At 39.2% G+C, this 18,702-nt stretch overlaps 1 protein-coding gene across 4 annotated transcripts in view; it reads left to right on the top strand.

The window, feature by feature from the left end:
• The window catches only part of LOC132893406 (tyrosine-protein kinase ZAP-70), a 50,347-nt gene extending 33,176 nt beyond the window's left edge, over positions 1–17,171 (top strand). For all 4 annotated transcript variants that reach the window (XM_060932507.1, XM_060932508.1, XM_060932509.1 and 1 more), the window contains exons 6-13: positions 1,782–1,804; positions 1,918–1,957; positions 3,039–3,246; positions 3,336–3,542; positions 4,838–5,030; positions 5,203–5,343; positions 8,594–8,706; positions 16,278–17,171. In XM_060932507.1, coding sequence (XP_060788490.1) covers positions 1,782–1,804; positions 1,918–1,957; positions 3,039–3,246; positions 3,336–3,542; positions 4,838–5,030; positions 5,203–5,343; positions 8,594–8,706; positions 16,278–16,395 — 1,043 coding nt within the window. In that variant the 3' untranslated portion in view covers positions 16,396–17,171. The remainder of the gene's footprint in view (positions 1–1,781; positions 1,805–1,917; positions 1,958–3,038; positions 3,247–3,335; positions 3,543–4,837; positions 5,031–5,202; positions 5,344–8,593; positions 8,707–16,277) is intronic.
• Positions 17,172–18,702: the final 1,531 nt, after the last annotated feature.

Here is an 18,702-nt window from a genome sequence, read left to right as displayed (position 1 = left end):
TGTTTTTCCTCCCTTCTTTTTTCCTAATTATCCATATTTTACTTCTGCTCCTCTACCTTCTTCTTCCTTTATTCCTCCTCTGTTCTCCTTCTCCCTCACCTCCATTTTCTGTCCCTACTTTCCTCCTATTTTTCATTCTCTTCACCTTATCAGCCTTTTCCTCCTTCTGTGTTTTCTCCCCTCATGATTGTGTTCGTCTTCCTCCTCCTCCATCTTCATCCAGTCATCTATTCCTCCTCCTTCTACTTGACCTTCTTCTGCTCTTCCATGTACCCCTCTTTACCATTTCCTTCTCTGACATGTGCTTCTCCATCTCTTCTACTCCCTCTTCTCCTCCTTGTTCTTGATCTCGCTCTATTCTGTCTTCATGTTTTGCTCTTTGTTTTTCTTCTTCTTCTGCTCCTTTTACCCCTCTTTACCCATCTCCTCTTCTCCTTGTCTTCCTCCTCTGTCTTTTTCTCACTCTGCTATTCCTTCTTCTTCTTCTCCCTCTTTTCCTCCTTGTTCTTTATCTCACCTTACTCTTTCTCCATATTTTCCTATTTACTTCTTCTTCTTCTTCTACTTCTTTTACCCCTCTTCCTTCTCTGTCTTTTTCTCACACTGCTATTTCTTCTTCTGCTCCTTAATCCTCCTCTTCCTCTTCTTCCTCCTTCTCCTCTTCTTCTCCTTCTTCTTCCTCTTCTTCTTCTCATTCTTCCTCCTCCTCCTGTTCCTCTTCTTCTTCTTCCTCTTGTTTCTCCTCCTCTTCTTCTTCCTCCTGTTCCTCCTCTTTTTCTTCTTCCTCCACTTCTTTTTCTTCTTCCTCCTCCACTTCTTCTTCCTCCTGTTCCTCTTCTTCTTCTTCCTCCTATTTCTCCTCTTCTTCTTCCTCCTGTTCCTCCTCTTTTTCTTCTTCCTCCTCCTCCTCCTCTTATTCTTCCTCCTGTTCCTCTTCTTCTTCCTCCTGTTTCTCCTCCTCTTCTTCCTGTTCCTCCTCTTTTTCTTCTTCCTCTACTTCTTTTTCTACTTTGTCCTCTTCTTCCTCCTCCTCCTCCTCTTCCTCCTGTTCTTCTTCTTCCTCCTCCTCTTATTCTTCCTCCTGTTCCTCTTCTTCATCATCATCTTCTTCCTCCTCCTCTTATTCTTCCTCCTGTTCCTCTGCTTCCTCTTCTTCTTCCTCTTCTTCCTCCTGCTCCTCCTCTTCTTCTTCCTCCTCCTGTTCCTCTTCTTTTTCTTCTTCCTCCTCCTCTTATTCTTCCTCCCATTCCTCCTTTTATTGATCCTTCTCTTCTTCTTCTGCTCCTTCCTCTTCTTCTTCTTCTTCTTCTTCCTCCTCCTCCTCTTCTTCTTCTTCTTCTTTTTCTTCCTCTTCCTCCTCCTCCTCCTCTTCTTCCTCCTGTTCTTCTTCTTCCTCCACCTCCTCCTGTTCTTCCTCCTGTTCTTCTTCTTCTTCCTCCTCCTCCTCTTCTTCTGCTTCTTCTTCTTCCTCCTTCTCCACTTCTTCTTCTTCTCCTTTTACTCTTCCTTCACTACCTTCCTCCTCTGTCTGTCTTCTTCTTCTTTTTTCTCCTTTTCCTCTTCTTCTGCTGCCTCCTTCTCTTTATCTTTGTTTAAACTCCCTCAGGCAGTGTGAGATGCCTGGAACAAATCGTGAAGTTCTTGCTAATTAGTAATGAGTACAAGAACATGAAGAACACAAACACTGCTGTTTCCAGGAGTGGGATGGAGGGAATGCCATGCGTTATGTTTTATGAGTTATTTAAGCATGTGTCTCTGTTTGTGTCTGTTTTTCTCTTCAGAGACTCCAGCCGTGCCTGCATTCGTACGTATCACATTTATCTCTTCTCATGATCTTACCATAAATTAGAGATGCATGAACTTCTAACTGTTTGTGTGTGTGTTACACCATCTCTCTCACGCTCTGCTTTTTTCCAGAGGAGATCCAGAGGCAATGGCTACACACCGCCCCCTGAAGGTGAATGTGTGTTAATGCTTCCTGTAAAAACATGGCAGGATGTGTGATGGAATGATTACGAATGTGAATTACACTACCGTTCAAAAGTTTGGGGTCACCCAGACAATTTTGTGTTTTCCATGAAAAGTCACACTTTTATTTCCCACCATAAGTTGTAAAATGAATAGAAAATATAGTCAAGACATTTTTCTGGCCATTTTGAGCATTTAATCGACCCCACAAATGTGATGCTCCAGAATCTGCTCAAAGGAAGGTCAGTTTTATAGCTTCTCTAAAGAGCTCAACTGTTTTCAGCTGTGCTAACATGATTGTACAAGGGTTTTCTAATCATCCATTAGCCTTCTGAGGCAATGAGCAAACACATTGTACCATTAGAACACTGGAGTGAGAGTTGCTGGAAATGGGCCTCTATACACCTATGGAGATATTGCACCAAAAACCAGACATTTGCAGCTAGAATAGTCATTTAGCACATTAGCAATGTATAGAGTGTATTTCTGATTAGTTTAAAGTGATCTTCATTGAAAAGAACAGTGCTTTTCTTTCAAAAATAAGGACATTTCGAAGTGACCCCAAACTTTTGAATGGTAGTGTAACTCAAGAACTTCTGCTGAAATGTTTGTCAGTATTTTGAAAAATATGAGTTATACCACAACGCTGTTGAATTCTGAATTCTGATTGGTTAGAAGGCGTTGATTAATTTTCTGTAACAGCAGCTACAAATCTCAGGTTTCTATGAACGTTCTAACACATGAACCTTTCTGTCATTTCTATATGTTCTTTTCTTCTCTTCTACCTTCTTGTTTTTCTTCTTCTCATCCTCTTTCTTCTTCTTGCTCTTCTACATTTCCATTGACCTTCTCCTCCTTGTTTTCCTCCTTCACCTCTTCCATCACTTCACTTTTGTCTTTTTCTTCCACCTTCTTCACCTTCTCCTATTCATCTATTTTATTTTCCTTCTTCGTTTTGCTTCTCCTTGGTCATCTTCCCATTTTCCACTTTCTACTCCTTCTCTTATACTTGGTTGTTCCATTTTTTTTGTTCCATTTGTATTTGTTTATATTATTGATATTATTTGCAGCTCCTGGAGCGTGTAAGACTCCGATCTCAGCGCTGAACCGTCAGGCTCTGCCGATGGACAGCGACGAGTTTGTCAGCCCGTACGCCGATCCCAAAGAGCTCCAGGAGAAGACGCTCTTCATTAAGCGTGATAAGCTGATGGTGGACGAGGTGGAGCTTGGATCGGGAAACTTCGGCTGTGTGAAGAAAGGCGTCTATAAGATGAAGAGGTGAGAGGAACTGTTGAAAGAACCTGTGGAAGTGCTGTGAGAAAGATGAGCATGGTATCTGGTGTTTACTGGCACTTTCTCTTTCGCAGTAAACATATCGACGTAGCCATCAAGATTCTGAAGAGTGAGAACGAGAAGGCGGTGAAGGATGAGATGATGCGTGAGGCCGAGATCATGCACCAGTTGGATAACCCCTACATAGTGCGTATGATCGGCCTGTGCCAGGCAGAGGCGCTGATGCTGGTGATGGAAATGGCACCAGCTGGGCCGCTCAACAAATTCCTCTCAAGCAGGAAGTAAGGATGAGTTCATACAGTGTAAATTAATAAACTTTGAGTAAAATGCACTCTACTTTCGATCAAAATGGTTCCAGATTTTCCAAAACCCAAAGCAAAGTTCTGTTTGGGAATATGTCTGTGAAGATTCTCAGTCATCCAGGTCATGGTAAACTGTGGGTGGTAAAAGAGAGCAACTGGACTTGCTTGAAGGTTCTTGAAGACGTTTCAGCTCTCATCTGAAAGGCTTCTTCAGTTCTGTCTGACTAGTAGGGAGCATCAGGTATTTATCCTCTCATGGATGAAAAGCTCATCTAAGGTGTCATTGAGTCATCCTGTTGGTGTGGGTCACCCTAACGGGCGATCCATTGATCATCCTAACGACTCTCAAGGCCGTTCACAACCAGCCTCCAGTGACCCACACCAACAGGATGACTCAATGACACCTTAGATGAGCTTTTCATCCATGAGAGGATAAATACCTGATGCTCCCTACCAGTCAGACAGAACTGAAGAAGCCTTTCGGATGAGAGGTGAACCGTCTTCAAGAATCTTCAAGCAAGTCCAGTTGCTCTCTTTTACCACCCACAGTTTTGTTTGGGAATGTCATTTACTTCAGTAGGAAGTTATAAGTGTAAAGAATGGATCAGTGGTTCAACTTATGATTATTAATTTCATTATCAATTTTGGAGGAAAGCTGAGCCATGGGCCAAAGAGCAATTGATTAGATTTTGATGCAAAGCCGGATATGTATACAGAGGACCCAGATATGTATCTGGTTTCGGATCCAGGATTTTTTTGTCTTTTCCCAATGTAACTCAAAAACTAGTGAACAGATTTTGATGCAAATCCGGATATGTATTTGGATCCAGGAATTTTTTTGTCTTTTCCCAACGTAACTCAAAAACTAGTGAACAGATTTTGATGCAAATCGGGATATGTATTTGTATCCAGGATGGGTTTTTTTTTGTCTTTTCCCAATGTAACTCAAAAACTAGTGAACGGATTTGGATGAAATTTGGTGGACAGCTTTAGTATTATCCTCGGTTCAAGTGATTTGAGTTTGACGTTGATAATACTACAGTATGTGCCTTGGCAGAGGTATGCACTCTACTCTACCAAGTGCCCTTCTAGTTTGAAATTGGGATGGGCCTTATTTTGTTAATTAAACAAAATTAATCCTTTCCATAAAAACATGCACTCAGTCTTAGGTATCAATCCAAATGTAAATATTTTGGTTGGTTTTAGTACTGAATATTTGTATTTATTTTTATATTTATCTATTTTTGAGGCACAGCGTTTGTGTGTTTTGTCAGAGATCAGGTGCCGGTGGATAACGTGGTAGAGCTGATGCACCAGGTCTCGTTGGGGATGAAGTATTTAGAGGAGAAGAATTTCGTGCACAGAGATTTGGCAGCTCGGAATGTGCTGCTGGTCAACCAACATTACGCCAAGATCAGTGACTTCGGCCTCTCCAAAGCACTTGGCGCAGACGACAACTATTACAAGGTGATGCATTTTGCAAAATTAGCATGATTGATTGAGTGTGGTTGTATGTTGCCGTGATCTTCATACTGACACTAATATGGTTTGCAACCAATGTGTGGGTGGAAAAAAACTCAGACCAGCACATGTGTGTGTGTGTGTGTGTGTGTGTGTGTGTGCGTTGGTGTTGGTATAGGCACGCACATTAGGCAAATGGCCTCTAAAATGGTACGCTCCAGAGTGCATCAACTACCACAAGTTCTCCAGTAAAGGCGATGTGTGGAGCTTTGGGGTTACCATGTGGGAGGCGTTTTCCTACGGAGGAAAACCTTACAAGGTATTTATATTAAAGTTATGATTATATACCAGTACAAGTGGACCACTTCAGGGAATTAAAAAAAAAAAACATTTTTGGTACTTACCAACTCATGGATTTCACTTTCGCATTGCAGTTCCCATGGCGATAAGCTCCATGTGTTTGAGTGTTTATATTTGCTTGCTTGCTGATTGTGTGCACCTGTTTTGTGTTACTTCATGTCTTATTGTGCATCTGTGTGTTTAAACCTGAGCCTTGTTTTCGACGTCTGGTTTCCTGGGTTCGTATCTCACTTGTTTCTCTTGCTTACTGAATACGGATTATCCTTGACTGTATCCTTCTCTGACCTCTGCATAGACTAATGATGACCATATTTGTTTTTCTCTTAATAACAACAACACGCTGGTATGTGACAGATAAGAATTCAGAGAAAGGTTTCGCCACATTATTTTGATAAGCTCTTGAAAGCCAAGGGTGATAGTTTTCACAAGTCTATTACAAATACAAGCTATAGTTCAATGCAAAAGTTTGTGTACCCCAGGACAAAATGAAGAAGGTCATAAAAGGTTTGCAGCTCCCTTTTTTGAAGGTGTTTTACACTGGCGAGAGAGAGAGAGAGAGAGAGACCAAAACTAGATAGAGACTGACTAAAGTCACAGTAATTTGCACTAGCTGTTACAAACCAGGACGTCTGGTCACAGTACCCTATAGATCCAGAACAGTAAGAAATAGAGAATGATGCTTAGTGAGGAAAAGTTTTACCCTGCTGCCCTGAACAAAATAAAAAAAACTGATTGAAAAAAATAATGAAAATTGACAGAGTGATTGAAAAAACATCCCGTTTTTCATGGATCATTTCAAATCAGTGATCCAGATCAGCACCAAAAGTCATAGTAACATAATTCATCCCAGAGGTATTCTTCATGTGAAATTTGGTGATGATTGGTTCAAAACTGAGGGAGAAATAGCGTCCTAAAAAAACCGTTAGGAGAATAAAAAGAATAAGAACAATAAAGTAGAAAGATACTGAGTGAGAGTAACAATTTGCGCCAACGCTGCTAGCGCAAATTAATCTTAAATATTAAACAAAGAAAGGTCAGAATAATCAAAACAACACCACTCAGGATTACATGAACCAGGTAGTTGGCAAGACTTCACAATGATATATAGAATTTCATGTTAATATGTATCAATATGAAAAGAACAGGAAGTGTAACTGGATATTATTCTTAAAGAAATGTATTAGTATTTAGGAAAGAGAGACCTCTGGTGGCTAGGAGGGGTATCACGGAGAGCTGTTGTGACATACATACACATATATATATATATATATATATATATATATATATATATATATATATATATATATATATATATGATTGCGTGAAGATATGAAGTTTATCTTTGAGTGGTCATTGGCTATATCACAAGTGAGTGAAGCAAAATATTTTTAAACACAAGAAGATAAACTTCATATATTTGCTCCACTGTGTAATGTTCTTTATATTATATGGACACATCCGTATATTTAAAAAAAATGCAAATTAATCAAAAGAATTTTAATTTTGAACCGGTTCACCATTTTGACAACGCGTGTCTAGTCAGAGGGAAAACACTGAGAGTGACATCATCGGAGTGAAATATTGGGAAATATTATACTTTTTTGATCGAACAAAGTGTTCTATTCCCTTCTAACGGGTTTCATTCATTTGGTTTGATAGCATGCAATATTGTTATCATATCGCTTATCCTACGTGTATTACGTCACTCTACCCAATGGAGAATGAGCGTTGAATATGGTTTACGATATTGCATGGTTGTCAAGACAACATGACATCAGACGTCAGAGACGTAAAACTTCCACACTAGCGAGTGAGCAACTGGGACATTCTGTAAACAAACATGGCCACCAATGAAGATTTTGAGAGAATTTTGAAAGAGAAAGACACGTTGAACACCTGAAAGGAATGTATAATAATAATAATAATAATAATAATAATAATACTGGCTGGCTTTTTTTTGTGGTGTCTCAGATATATTCCATTCAGCTACTCGTCTTCGACTTGTTCAGTATCATGCTAGCTGAATGGAATATATCTGATATACCACGAAAAAAGCCAGCCAATATTATTTAAATATGTCACTCAGATAATGCGAGTTTTTCAACACGGGAAGATAAACTTCATATCTTCAAGCCAACGTGCGATTTTCTTTTTTTATTATATCGACACATTCACAAACAAAAAGTACCCAAATTTATCAAAACAAAATTTATCATTGATTTCCTCACGAGTGACATATAGAGATATATTTATGTCACCTTTTGGTTCTCCATGTCCTGGATGGAGCTCGTATGAAAAATACGAGTGGCATATTTCCCAGTAAAACACTCGTTTCCATGTAATATATAATATATGTAATATATGTAATATGTAATATATATATATATATACCGTCTTATAATTAGCTCCAATTTATTCGTATCTTCTGGACCAGCTTTTGGATCCTCATCTCATCTCATTATCTGTAGCCGCTTTATCCTGTTCTACAGGGTCGCAGGCAAGCTGGAGCCTATCCCAGCTGACTACGGGCGAAAGGCGGGGTTCACCCTGGACAAGTCGCCAGGTCATCACAGGGCTGACACATAGACACAGACAACCATTCACACTCACATTCACACCTACGGTCAATTTAGAGTCACCAGTTAACCTAACCTGCATGTCTTTGGACTGTGGGGGAAACCGGAGCACCCGGAGGAAACCCACGCGAACACAGGGAGAACATGCAAACTCCACACAGAAAGGCCCTCGCCGGCCCCGGGGCTCGAACGCGGACCTTCTTGCTGTGAGGCGACAACGCTAACCACTACACCACCGTGCCGCCCAGCTTTTGGATCCTCTCGGATGTATTTAGCTCACATTGTACATCCTGAACCCTGCATAAAGCATCCTGATGTATCTGTTGTACCTCACACTGAAACTTTTCTTTAAAATTGTGCCTGATTTTAAAAATATGTCTCCTTATTTTGCTTCTTTGAGACATCCACATATCTTTTTTTTTCGGATAAACTGTAAAGTAGAAGGTTTTGTTTTTAATTCAAACTTTAAAAAAAAAAAAAAGTTTTACACCAGACTGTAGAGGTTTCTCATAACCCAGTAACTGAACCCCTGTTGATCCAATACTTCGAACCATGATAATGAGTTTTGCCATCATTCTATTAAACTGCTAAGCCGCTTACAAACATCATGAACATTTCTTTTATCATGCGCAGAAAATGAAGGGTCCTGAGGTGATCAGCTTCCTCCAGAATGGCAATCGTATGGACAATCCACCTGGCTGCCCGGAGCCCATGTACGAGCTGATGAAGGAATGCTGGACGTACAAGTGCGTGAGCTTTATCACTTATTATATTAGTGTGTAATGTAGAAATAGTAATGCGGTTGTTCCATTGAGATGGGAGTGCTGTGAATGAAATGGTCTTTGCAAAAAAAAAAAAAAAACAGTTAAAGAAAATATGTTAAAAAAGTATTCGGGTGTTTCTCCATGGAGACCTTTCTCACAGGGGAATGATCTGTACCAGGACTCAAGCCAAAGAACCCTAAAGCTGACACTGCAAACGTGTCCATGTGAATCCTCAGACACTTTTTGTTGCGCTGGGTTTTGTCCCTGCAACGAATGTCATTCCTTACAATTTTTTGTACCACAGCACTTCAGAATTCTTGATTCTGTTTGGTCAGAAGGTCTTGATGTATAATAAATGTTATTCTATTCACATTCACTGGATATGACCAATCACGTGCTCCGATTGGCTACTCTACTACTAGGATATCAGCTCGTATACCACGAGTAGAGTAAAACAAAATGGTAGAGTGCATCAAGTCAGATATATCACGTTGTTATCAAGTATTTAAAAGAAACAGAAATAGCTAAAACAATATAGTTCCCCCCAGTATCTCCTGTTCTACAATCCAGCCCAGTCGGTGGCAGTAATGCACCTTTAAGTTGGTTTGCCAACCACCAAAAAACCCCTAAAGAAGAAGAAAAACAAAATGGTGGCTCGTGTTACTTGAATCAATTGAGGATGAAATAAAAACTCTACTTGAAAACAAAATCCTAAAAAGTACAAAAAACGCAACAAAATATAGAATGAAAGTACTTGATGGTAAGAATGTATTTTTTTTTTTATTTTTCAAGAATTATTATTATAGCATTTTTCAGAAATTGCTCCTGTCATTTCGCTGGTTTGTAAGCAGAAATTCTAAGCAGAAATTATTTTCGTCAGACATTTTGTGTAAAGTTTTTATTTATCAAAATTGCAATAAAATAAAAAAATGCTCTATTTCTCAAAATCCAGTGAATGTGGATAGAATAAAACAGTTATTCCACTCACTCTCGTCGTACACGGCTTATAGCCAACTCAGTGCTACGCGCCTCGTCAACTATTAGCTCATGTACAACTCGATTTCATGGAATAACTGTTAAATACAGTTAGGTTCATAAATATTTGGACAGAGGCAACATTTTTCTAATTTTGGTTCTGTACATTACCACAATGAATTTTGAACAAAACAATTCAGATGCAGTTGAAGTTCAGACTTTCAGCTTTAATTCAGTGGGTTGAACACAATGATTGCATACAAATGTGAGGAACTAAAGCATTTTTTTAACACAATCCCTTCATTTCAGGGGCTCAAAAGTAATTGGACAAATTAAATAATTGTAAATAAAATGTTCATTTCTAATACTTGGTTGAAAACCCTTTGTTGGCAATGACTGCCTGAAGTCTTGAACTCATGGACATCACCAGACGCTGTGTTTCCTCCTTTTTAATGCTCTGCCAGGCCTTTACTGCAGCGGTTTTCAGTTGCTGTTTGTTTGTGGGCCTTTCTGTCTGAAGTTTAGTCTTTAACAAGTGAAATGCATGCTCAATTGGGTTGAGATCAGGTGACTGACTTGGCCATTCAAGAATATTCCACTTCTTTGCTTTAATAAACTCCTGGGTTGCTTTGGCTTTATGTTTTGGGTTATTGTCCATCTGTATTATGAAACGCCGACCAATCAGTTTGGCTGCATTTGGCTGGATTTGAGCACACAGTATGTCTCTGAATACCTCAGAATTCATCCGACTGCTTCTGTCCTGTGTCACATCATCAATAAACACTAGTGACCCAGTGCCACTGGCAGCCATGCATGCCCAAGCCATCACACTGCCTCCGCCGTGTTTTACAGATGATGTGGTATGCTTTGGATCATGAGCTGTACCACACCTTCGCCATACTTTTTTCTTTCCATCATTCTGGTAGAGGTTGATCTTGGTTTCATCTGTCCAAAGAATGTTCTTCCAGAACTGTGCTGGCTTGTTTAGATGTTTTTTAGCAAAGTCCAATCTAGCCTTTTTATTCTTGAGGCTTATGAGTGGCTTGCACCGTGCAGTGAACCCTCTGTATTTACTTTCATGCAGTCTTCTCTTTATGGTAGATTTGGATATTGATACGCCTACCTCCTGGAGAGTGTTGTTCACTTGGTTGGCTGTGTGAAGGGGTTTCTCTTCACCATGGAAATTATTCTGCGATCATCCACCACTGTTGTCTTCTGTGGGCATCCAGGTCTTTTTGCATTGATGAGTTCACCAGTGCTTTCTTTCTTTCTCAGGATGTACCAAACTGTAGATTTTGCCACTCCTAATATTGTAGCAATTTCTCGGATGGGCTTTTTCTGTTTTCGCAGCTTAAAGGAACAGTCCACCGTATTTCCATAATGAAATATGCTCTTATCTGAATTGAGACGAGCTGCTCCGTACCTCTCCGAGCTTTGCGCGACCTCCCAGTCAGTCAGACACGCTGTCACTCCTGTTAGCAATGTAGCTAGGCTCAGTATGGCCAACGGTATTTTTTGGGGCTGTAGTTAGATGCGACCAAACTCTTCCGTGTTTTTCCTGTTTACATAGGTTTATATGAGCAGTGACATGAAACAAGTTCAGTTACAGAAATTGAAACGTAGCGATTTTCTATGCTATGGAAAGTCCGCACTATAATGACAGGCGTACTAACACCTTCTGCGCGCTTCGGCAGCGCATTGATATCTGAGCTCCGTATCAATGCGCTGCTGAAGCGCGCAGAAGGTGTTAGTACGCCTGTCATTATAGTGCGCACTTTCCATAGCATAGAAAATCGCTACGTTTCAATTTCTGTAACTGAACTTGTTTCATGTCACTGGTCATATAAACCTATGTAAACAGGAAAAACACGGAAGAGTTTGGTCGCATCTAACTACAGCCCCAAAAAATACCATTGGCCATACTGAGCCTAGCTACATTGCTAACAGGAGTGACAGCGCGTCTGACTGCGTCTGACTGACTGGGAGGTCGCGCAAAGCTCGGATAGGTACGGAGCAGCTCGTCTCAATTCAGATAAGAGCATATTTCATTATGGAAATACGGTGGACTGTTCCTTTAAGGATGGCTTGTTTCACCTGCATGGAGAACTCCTTTGATCGCATGTTTTCTTCACAGCAAAATCTTCCAAATGCAAGCACCACACCTCAAATCAACTCCAGGCCTTTTATCTGCTTAATTGAGAATGACATAACAAAGGAATTGCCCACACCTGCCCATGAAATAGCCTTTGAGTCAATTGTCCAATTACTTTTGGTCCCTTTAAAAACAGGGTGGCACATGTTAAGGAGCCGAAACTCCTAAACCCTTCATCCAATTTTAATGTGGATACCCTCAAATGAAAGCTGAAAGTCTGGACTTTATGTCCATGTCCATTATATAACTATGACTTGAATATGTTTCAGTAAACAGGTAAAAAAAACCAGATTTGTGTCAATGTCCAAATATATATGGACCTAACTGTATGTACAAAAACGGCGCGACAAATTGAAGAAGGTAATTAGTTTACCTTCTTCTTCTTCTTTTGGGTTTTCCAGCAGCTGGCATCCACAGTGTTGCATTACTGCCATCTATAGGTTTACCTTGAGCGTGCACTGACAGTTCCATCATTCTGTCGCTAAACGAACAGCTGATCACACCGAGGTGCTCGCTGAGCGCCGATATTTATTAGTTTGGTCCTGCGTTTCCTTTCCTTCGTATATAACATAACGTCTTTTCTTCTTGCTTTCTGTCACTGTAGTTGGTCTTTCACGTTTCATTCGCACACTCATGTCCTCCATTTTTCTCTCCTGTTTCAAATTTGTATTCCACAATGCCTTGCGTGAACAGGGGAAGCCCACCACATGATGCATGATATAGTATCTTGTATTGGGTCATGGTGAAGCAGGAAAAAATAGCGGAGAATTTAGGGACATGTGGAGATAAATTCATTAATTGTTCTTTTTTTTTAACCTCATAAAATTGGAAGTCTGTGATTCGAATTCAGTAGCTTTCTGTCCACTAAACAAAAATAATTGGGTGTCAGGGAAAAATTTTTTTATGACCTACACTTGAAAAATCTGAAAGGTAGTCTAGCTTTAAATTTAACTTTGTAATGATGAGAAAAATAATACAAATTGTTCTGGTGTTAAACTGAGGACAGGTTTTGTTTTTTTTGTTTTTTGCTCATGTCAAATTAACAGAGAAAGATAATTAAAGGTAATTGGATATCTGTGCATGTTTGTAATATTATACAGTAATAATATACAGTGGTGCTTGAAAGTTTGTGAACCCTTTAGAATTTTCTATATTTCTGCATAAATATGACCTAAAACATCATCAGATTTTCACACAAGTCCTAAAAGTAGATAAAGAGAACCCAGTTAAACAAATGAGACAAAAAGATTATACTTGGACATTTATTTATTGAGGAAAATGATCCAAAATTACATATCTGTGAGTGGCAAAAGTATGTGAACCTCTAGGATTAGCAGTTAATTTGAAGGTGAAATTAGAGTCGGGTGTTTTCAATCAATGGGATGACAATCAGGTGTGAGTGGGCACCCTGTTTTATTTAAAGAACAGGGATCTATCAAAGTCTGATCTTCACAACACATGTTTGTGGAAGTGTATCATGGCACGCACAAAGGAGATTTCTGAGGACCTCAGAAAAAGCATTGTTGATGCTCATCAGGCTGGAAAAGGTTACAAAACCATCTCTAAAGAGTTTGGACTCCACCAATCCACAGTCAGACAGATTGTGTACAAATGGAGGAAATTCAAGACCACTGTTACCCTCCCCAGGAGTGGTCGACCAACAAAGATCACTCCAAGAGCAAGGCGTGTAATAGTCGGCGAGGTCACAAAGGAACCCAGGGTAACTTCTAAGCAACTGAAGGCCTCTCTCACATTGGCTAATGTTAATGTTCATGAGTCCACCATCAGGAGAACACTGAACAACAATGGTGTGCATGGCAGGGTTGCAAGGAGAAAGCCACTGCTCTCCAAAAAGAACATTGCTGCTCGTCTGCAGTTTGCTAAAGATCACGTGGACAAGCCAGAAGGCTATTGGAAAAATGTTTTGTGGATGGATGGGATCAAAATAGAACTTTTTGGTTTAAATGAGAAGCGTTATGTTTGGAGAAAGGAAAACACTGCATTCCAGCATAAGAACCTTATCCCATCTGTGAAACATGGTGGTGGTAGTATCATGGTTTGGGCCTGTTTTGCTGCATCTGGGCCAGGACGGCTTGCCATCACTGATGGAACAATGAATTCTGAATTATACCAGCGAATTCTAAAGGAAAATGTCAGGACATCTGTTCATGGACTGAATCTCAAGAGAAGGTGGGTCATGCAGCAAGACAACGGCCCTAAGCACACAAGTCATTCTACCAAAGAATGGTTAAAGAAGAATAAAGTGAATGTTTTGGAATGGCCAAGTCAAAGTCCTGACCTTAATCCAATGGAAATGTTGTGGAAGGACCTGAAGCGAGCAGTTCATGTGAGGAAACCCACCAACATCCCAGAGTTGAAACTGTTCTGTACGGAGGAACGGGCTAAAATTTCTCCAAGCCGGTGTGCAGGACTGATCAACAGTTACCGCAAACGTTTAGTTGCAGTTATTGCTGCACAAGGGGGTCACACCAGATACTGAAAGCAAAGGTTCACATACTTTTGCCACTCACAGATATGTAATACTGGATCGTTTTCCTCAATAAATAAATGACCAAGTATAATATTTTTGTCTCATTTGTTTAACTGGGTTCTCTTTATCTACTTTTAGGACTTGTGTGAAAATCTGATGATGTTTTAGGTCATATTTATGCAGAAATATAGAAAATTCTAAAGGGTTCACAAACTTTCAAGCACCACTGTAATTGTAGCTGTTGCCATGGTGGCAAAACAAAGCGTATATACAGTACACAGAGGATTTGAATCTGTTCCCTTTTTAAATATCGCAATGCATCTTAGTTTTGTTCTTATACTTGTATTTGTGTCACTTCCTGTTGACCATAAATTTTCAAACCACAATATGAAACCCTGTTTATACAAGATTATATATCATATTATGATTATTGCCTGATTTCAGGGATATACAGTACTTTGTAAAAGTCTTGGCACCCTATTTTTTTTCTACATACAAACTTTGTTATAGATTTCCATTTTATGACTTCTACATTATCAAGTCAGAAACATTACAAAAATATTTTAGAGTTCCAAATGTTCGGGGGAGTTTCCAGCACAAAATTAAATGTTACAGAAAAAAAAAGTTTGCATCTGAACAGCATATTACATAAGAGAGCATTTTTCAGATTAAAAAAGAAAACATAATGAAGGCTACTGGGTTTTGGTGCGAAATGAAGACGCGAGTGTGACAGTCAAAGTGTCCCGAAGAACTGTGGCTGGTTCTGGAAGATGCTCAGTAAAACCTACAGCTCATTTCCACATAAAACTGCACTCACTGGACCTCAGACTACTTTTTTTTTTTAAAGCAAAGGGTCGTCTCACACCAAATATTAACTTTGTTATATTCATTTATTATGGCTTACTGCTTACTGTTTATTGTATTTTTTTAATGTTGAAACATTTAATTAAATTATTTTTAAGCCATTTTTGGTCTACAGCATTTCTTTACATGTGCCTAGGATTTTTACACAGCGCTGTAGATTTGACTTTTAAAGTCACGTTGCTGCTACAGGTGAGATTTGAGTTTGCATTTGTGGTCATGTGACCTGTCAGAGAACCACAAATACAGAAAAAGTAAATTTTAGAAGTAAAATATGCTTTATTTTAGATAGATAGATAGATAGATAGATAGATAGATAGATAGATGCGGCACGGTGGTGTAGTGGTTAGCGCTATCGCCTCACAGCAAGAAGGTCCAGGTTCGAGCCCCGTGGCCGGCGAGGGCCTTTCTGTGTGGAGTTTGCATGTTCTCCCTGTGTCCGCGTGGGTTTCCTCCGGGTGCTCCGGTTTCCCCCACAGTCCAAAGACATGCAGGTTAGGTTAACTGGTGACTCTAAATTGAGCGTAGGTGTGAATGGTTGTCTGTGTCTATGTGTCAGCCCTGTGATGACCTGGCGACTTGTCCAGGGTGTACCCCGCCTTTCGCCCGTAGTCAGCTGGGATAGGCTCCAGCTTGCCTGCGACCCTGTAGAACAGGATAAAGCGGCTAGAGATAATGAGATGAGATATATATATATATATATATATAATCAGGGTTATAGACACACTTTTTAAAACGTTGTAAAGAGCCAACATTCAACAAAATGCAAAAATATACAAAAAAAACCCCAATAATATGAAAAATATGCTAATTAACTTATAATCTATAGCTTTCAAAATGTTTCGTTTTGGTATTGCCATTATTAATAAAACAGTCAAACAACCAAAGTTATAGATTTTTTAGTTTATTTTGATAATGATTTGTTTTCTCCCTGTGCTCACAAGATTATTTTTCCAGGGTAAGGTTGACATTTGCATGGAATTACCCAGAGAGGTTTATTTTTAGCAAAACGTTTTTCGTTCACACACAAGAATGTGAAAGTCATTCTGCATTTTTTCTCTTCTCTGACTGCAGGTATGAAGACAGGCCAGGCTTCTTGAAAGTGGAGGAGAAGATGAGGACCTACTACTACTCCATTTCGAAGAAGCCTGCCACGGAGGCAAACGGAGAGGCCGCAAGTCCAGAAAATTAGCCGCTCAGCTCTGAAAGTTTTGTGTTTTTTGAACGTTTTTCACCAGGAATTAGTAACAGCCTGATGTGTTAAATCATCTGTGTGTGTGTGTGTGTGTGTGTGTGTGTGTGTGTGTGTGTGTGTGTGTGTGTGTGTGACAGAAGGCACATAAATACAAAATCAGTGCAGATTCATTGCATTTGCTCGTTACAGGACTCGCTATGCTTCAGAGCTGGAAATATCCGAGTAAAAGCTTTGTGTTTATGAAGTACATGAAGGCTTTTTTTTTTAAATCTCTGCAAACTTTATTGGAGGAGGTTTGTTTGTTTGTTTGTTTGTTCTCAATATAAGTCACAAAGTAGTGAACGGATTTGGATGAAATTTGAATCCAGGATCTGAATATGTATTTGGATCTAGGATTTTGTTTTGTTTTGTTTTTTCCCCAACATAGCACAAAAAGTAGTGAATGGATTTGGATGACGTTTGGAGCAAAGGTGGGCCATAGGCCAGGGAACAACTGATTAGATTTTGATACAAATCCAGATATGCATGTGGATCCAGGATCCAGATACCGTATGTATAGAGTTCCAGGATTTTTGTTTCTGTTCTCAACGTAACTCAAAAAGTAATGAACGGATTTTAATGAAATTTGGAGGAAAGGTAAGCCATGGGCCAAGGAACAGTTCTTTAGATTTTAATCCAAATTCGGATATGTATGTGGATCCAGGATCTGGACATGTATGTGGATTCAGTGGGGTTTTTTTTGTTTGTTTGTTTGGTTGGTTGTTTTTTTTGTTCCCAACATAACTCAAAAAAAAGTAGTGAACAGATTTGGATGAAACTTGGTGGAAAGATAGGCCATGGACAAAGGAACAACTGAAGAGATTTTGATGCAAATCCGGATATATATGTAGATCCAGGATCCAGATATGTATTTGGATCCAAGATTTTATTTAATATCTTCCCAATGTAACTCAAAAAGTAGTGAACAGATTTGGTTGAAATTTGGTGGACAGCTTTAGTATTAGCCTCAGTTCAAGTGATTTAATTATGATGTTGATAATATGTGGCTTGGCCGAGGTATGCACTCTACTGAATGCCCTTCTAGTTTTTTATTTTTTAAATTACATCCTCTTTGACGTAATGATGCAAGTTAAACAGTTTTTCTTTCTAAGAATGAATGTCTTGTGCTCGTCTTACGTTTCTTTGCCACTTCATCATTTTTCCACAAACTTTGCAGCTATTATCATAGCTGCAAAGTTTGTGGAAAAATGATGAAGTGGCAAAGAAACGTAAGACGAGTGTGGTAAAAAACAAAAAAAATGTGGTAAAAAAACAAAAAAAAAACAAAAATGGCATTCATGAAGTCATTTAATACTGATGTTTGGTGGTCAATAATAAAGTCTTCTTAATTCATGTAAGAACTTTTACAGATTGGGATTTTGGTCCATTTCAAAATCTCAGTCAACCGTTTTATTAATATTTTTACACTTGTGTGTGAATACTTGTGGTATTATTTGTCATACATACATTTTAATAAACTATGCAAATACAGTGTGTGTGTGAATTGTTTTAATGCACAGGTTGGGTATGAGATTCAGGGTTTGTACTGTTTTTTCAAATAATCACATTTTTCTCATCAACTGTAAGATAAATAATAATAATTTTAAAAAATTCCACCTTCCTTTAATACTCACACAATGACTGATTTGCATTCCATCTCATAATTTTATATAAACATTCATTTCATTGTCATTATTCTCTTTTTTCTTTTATTGTATTTCTGTTTGTTTTATTATTTTTCCTTTATTTAGAATTATTCCATGGTTTTATGTCCTTTGGTGTATTTGTACAGTGTCCTTGGGCGTCCTTATAAACAAAATGTGATTATTATGAGCAAAATGTGTGTTTGTGTGCTTTTACTGTTCCTCAGAAACACCTACATGTATGCAGGCTTGATCATTTCAAACATGGCCAAAAGTATGTGGACACTTCTGAGGATTGAAATTCTCATTTCAAACCCATGGACAGCAATATTGAGCTGTTCCCCCTTTCCAGTTATAATAAGCTCTACTCTTCTTTTCTGGGAAGGCTTTCCACTAGATTTTGAGGCGTGGCTTTGGGGATTTGTGTTCATTCAAAGCATTACTGAGGGCAGGCTCTGAAGTTGGGGGGTTGAGGAGGTTCCAATTCTAGTTCTAGTTCATCCTAAAGGTGTTCAATGGTGCTGAGTTCAGTCAGGGCTCTGTGCAGGACACTCGAGTTCTTCCATTCCAACCTTCACACACCGTATGTCTTCATGGGGCGTGCTTTGTGCACAGGGGCATT

Source organism: Neoarius graeffei, chromosome 10 (genome assembly GCF_027579695.1).
Source record: "Neoarius graeffei isolate fNeoGra1 chromosome 10, fNeoGra1.pri, whole genome shotgun sequence".
In the NCBI taxonomy this organism is placed as follows: domain Eukaryota; kingdom Metazoa; phylum Chordata; class Actinopteri; order Siluriformes; family Ariidae; genus Neoarius; species Neoarius graeffei.
The sequence above is the reverse complement of the archived record's forward strand: the minus strand, read 5'-3'. Positions and strand labels throughout refer to the sequence as shown.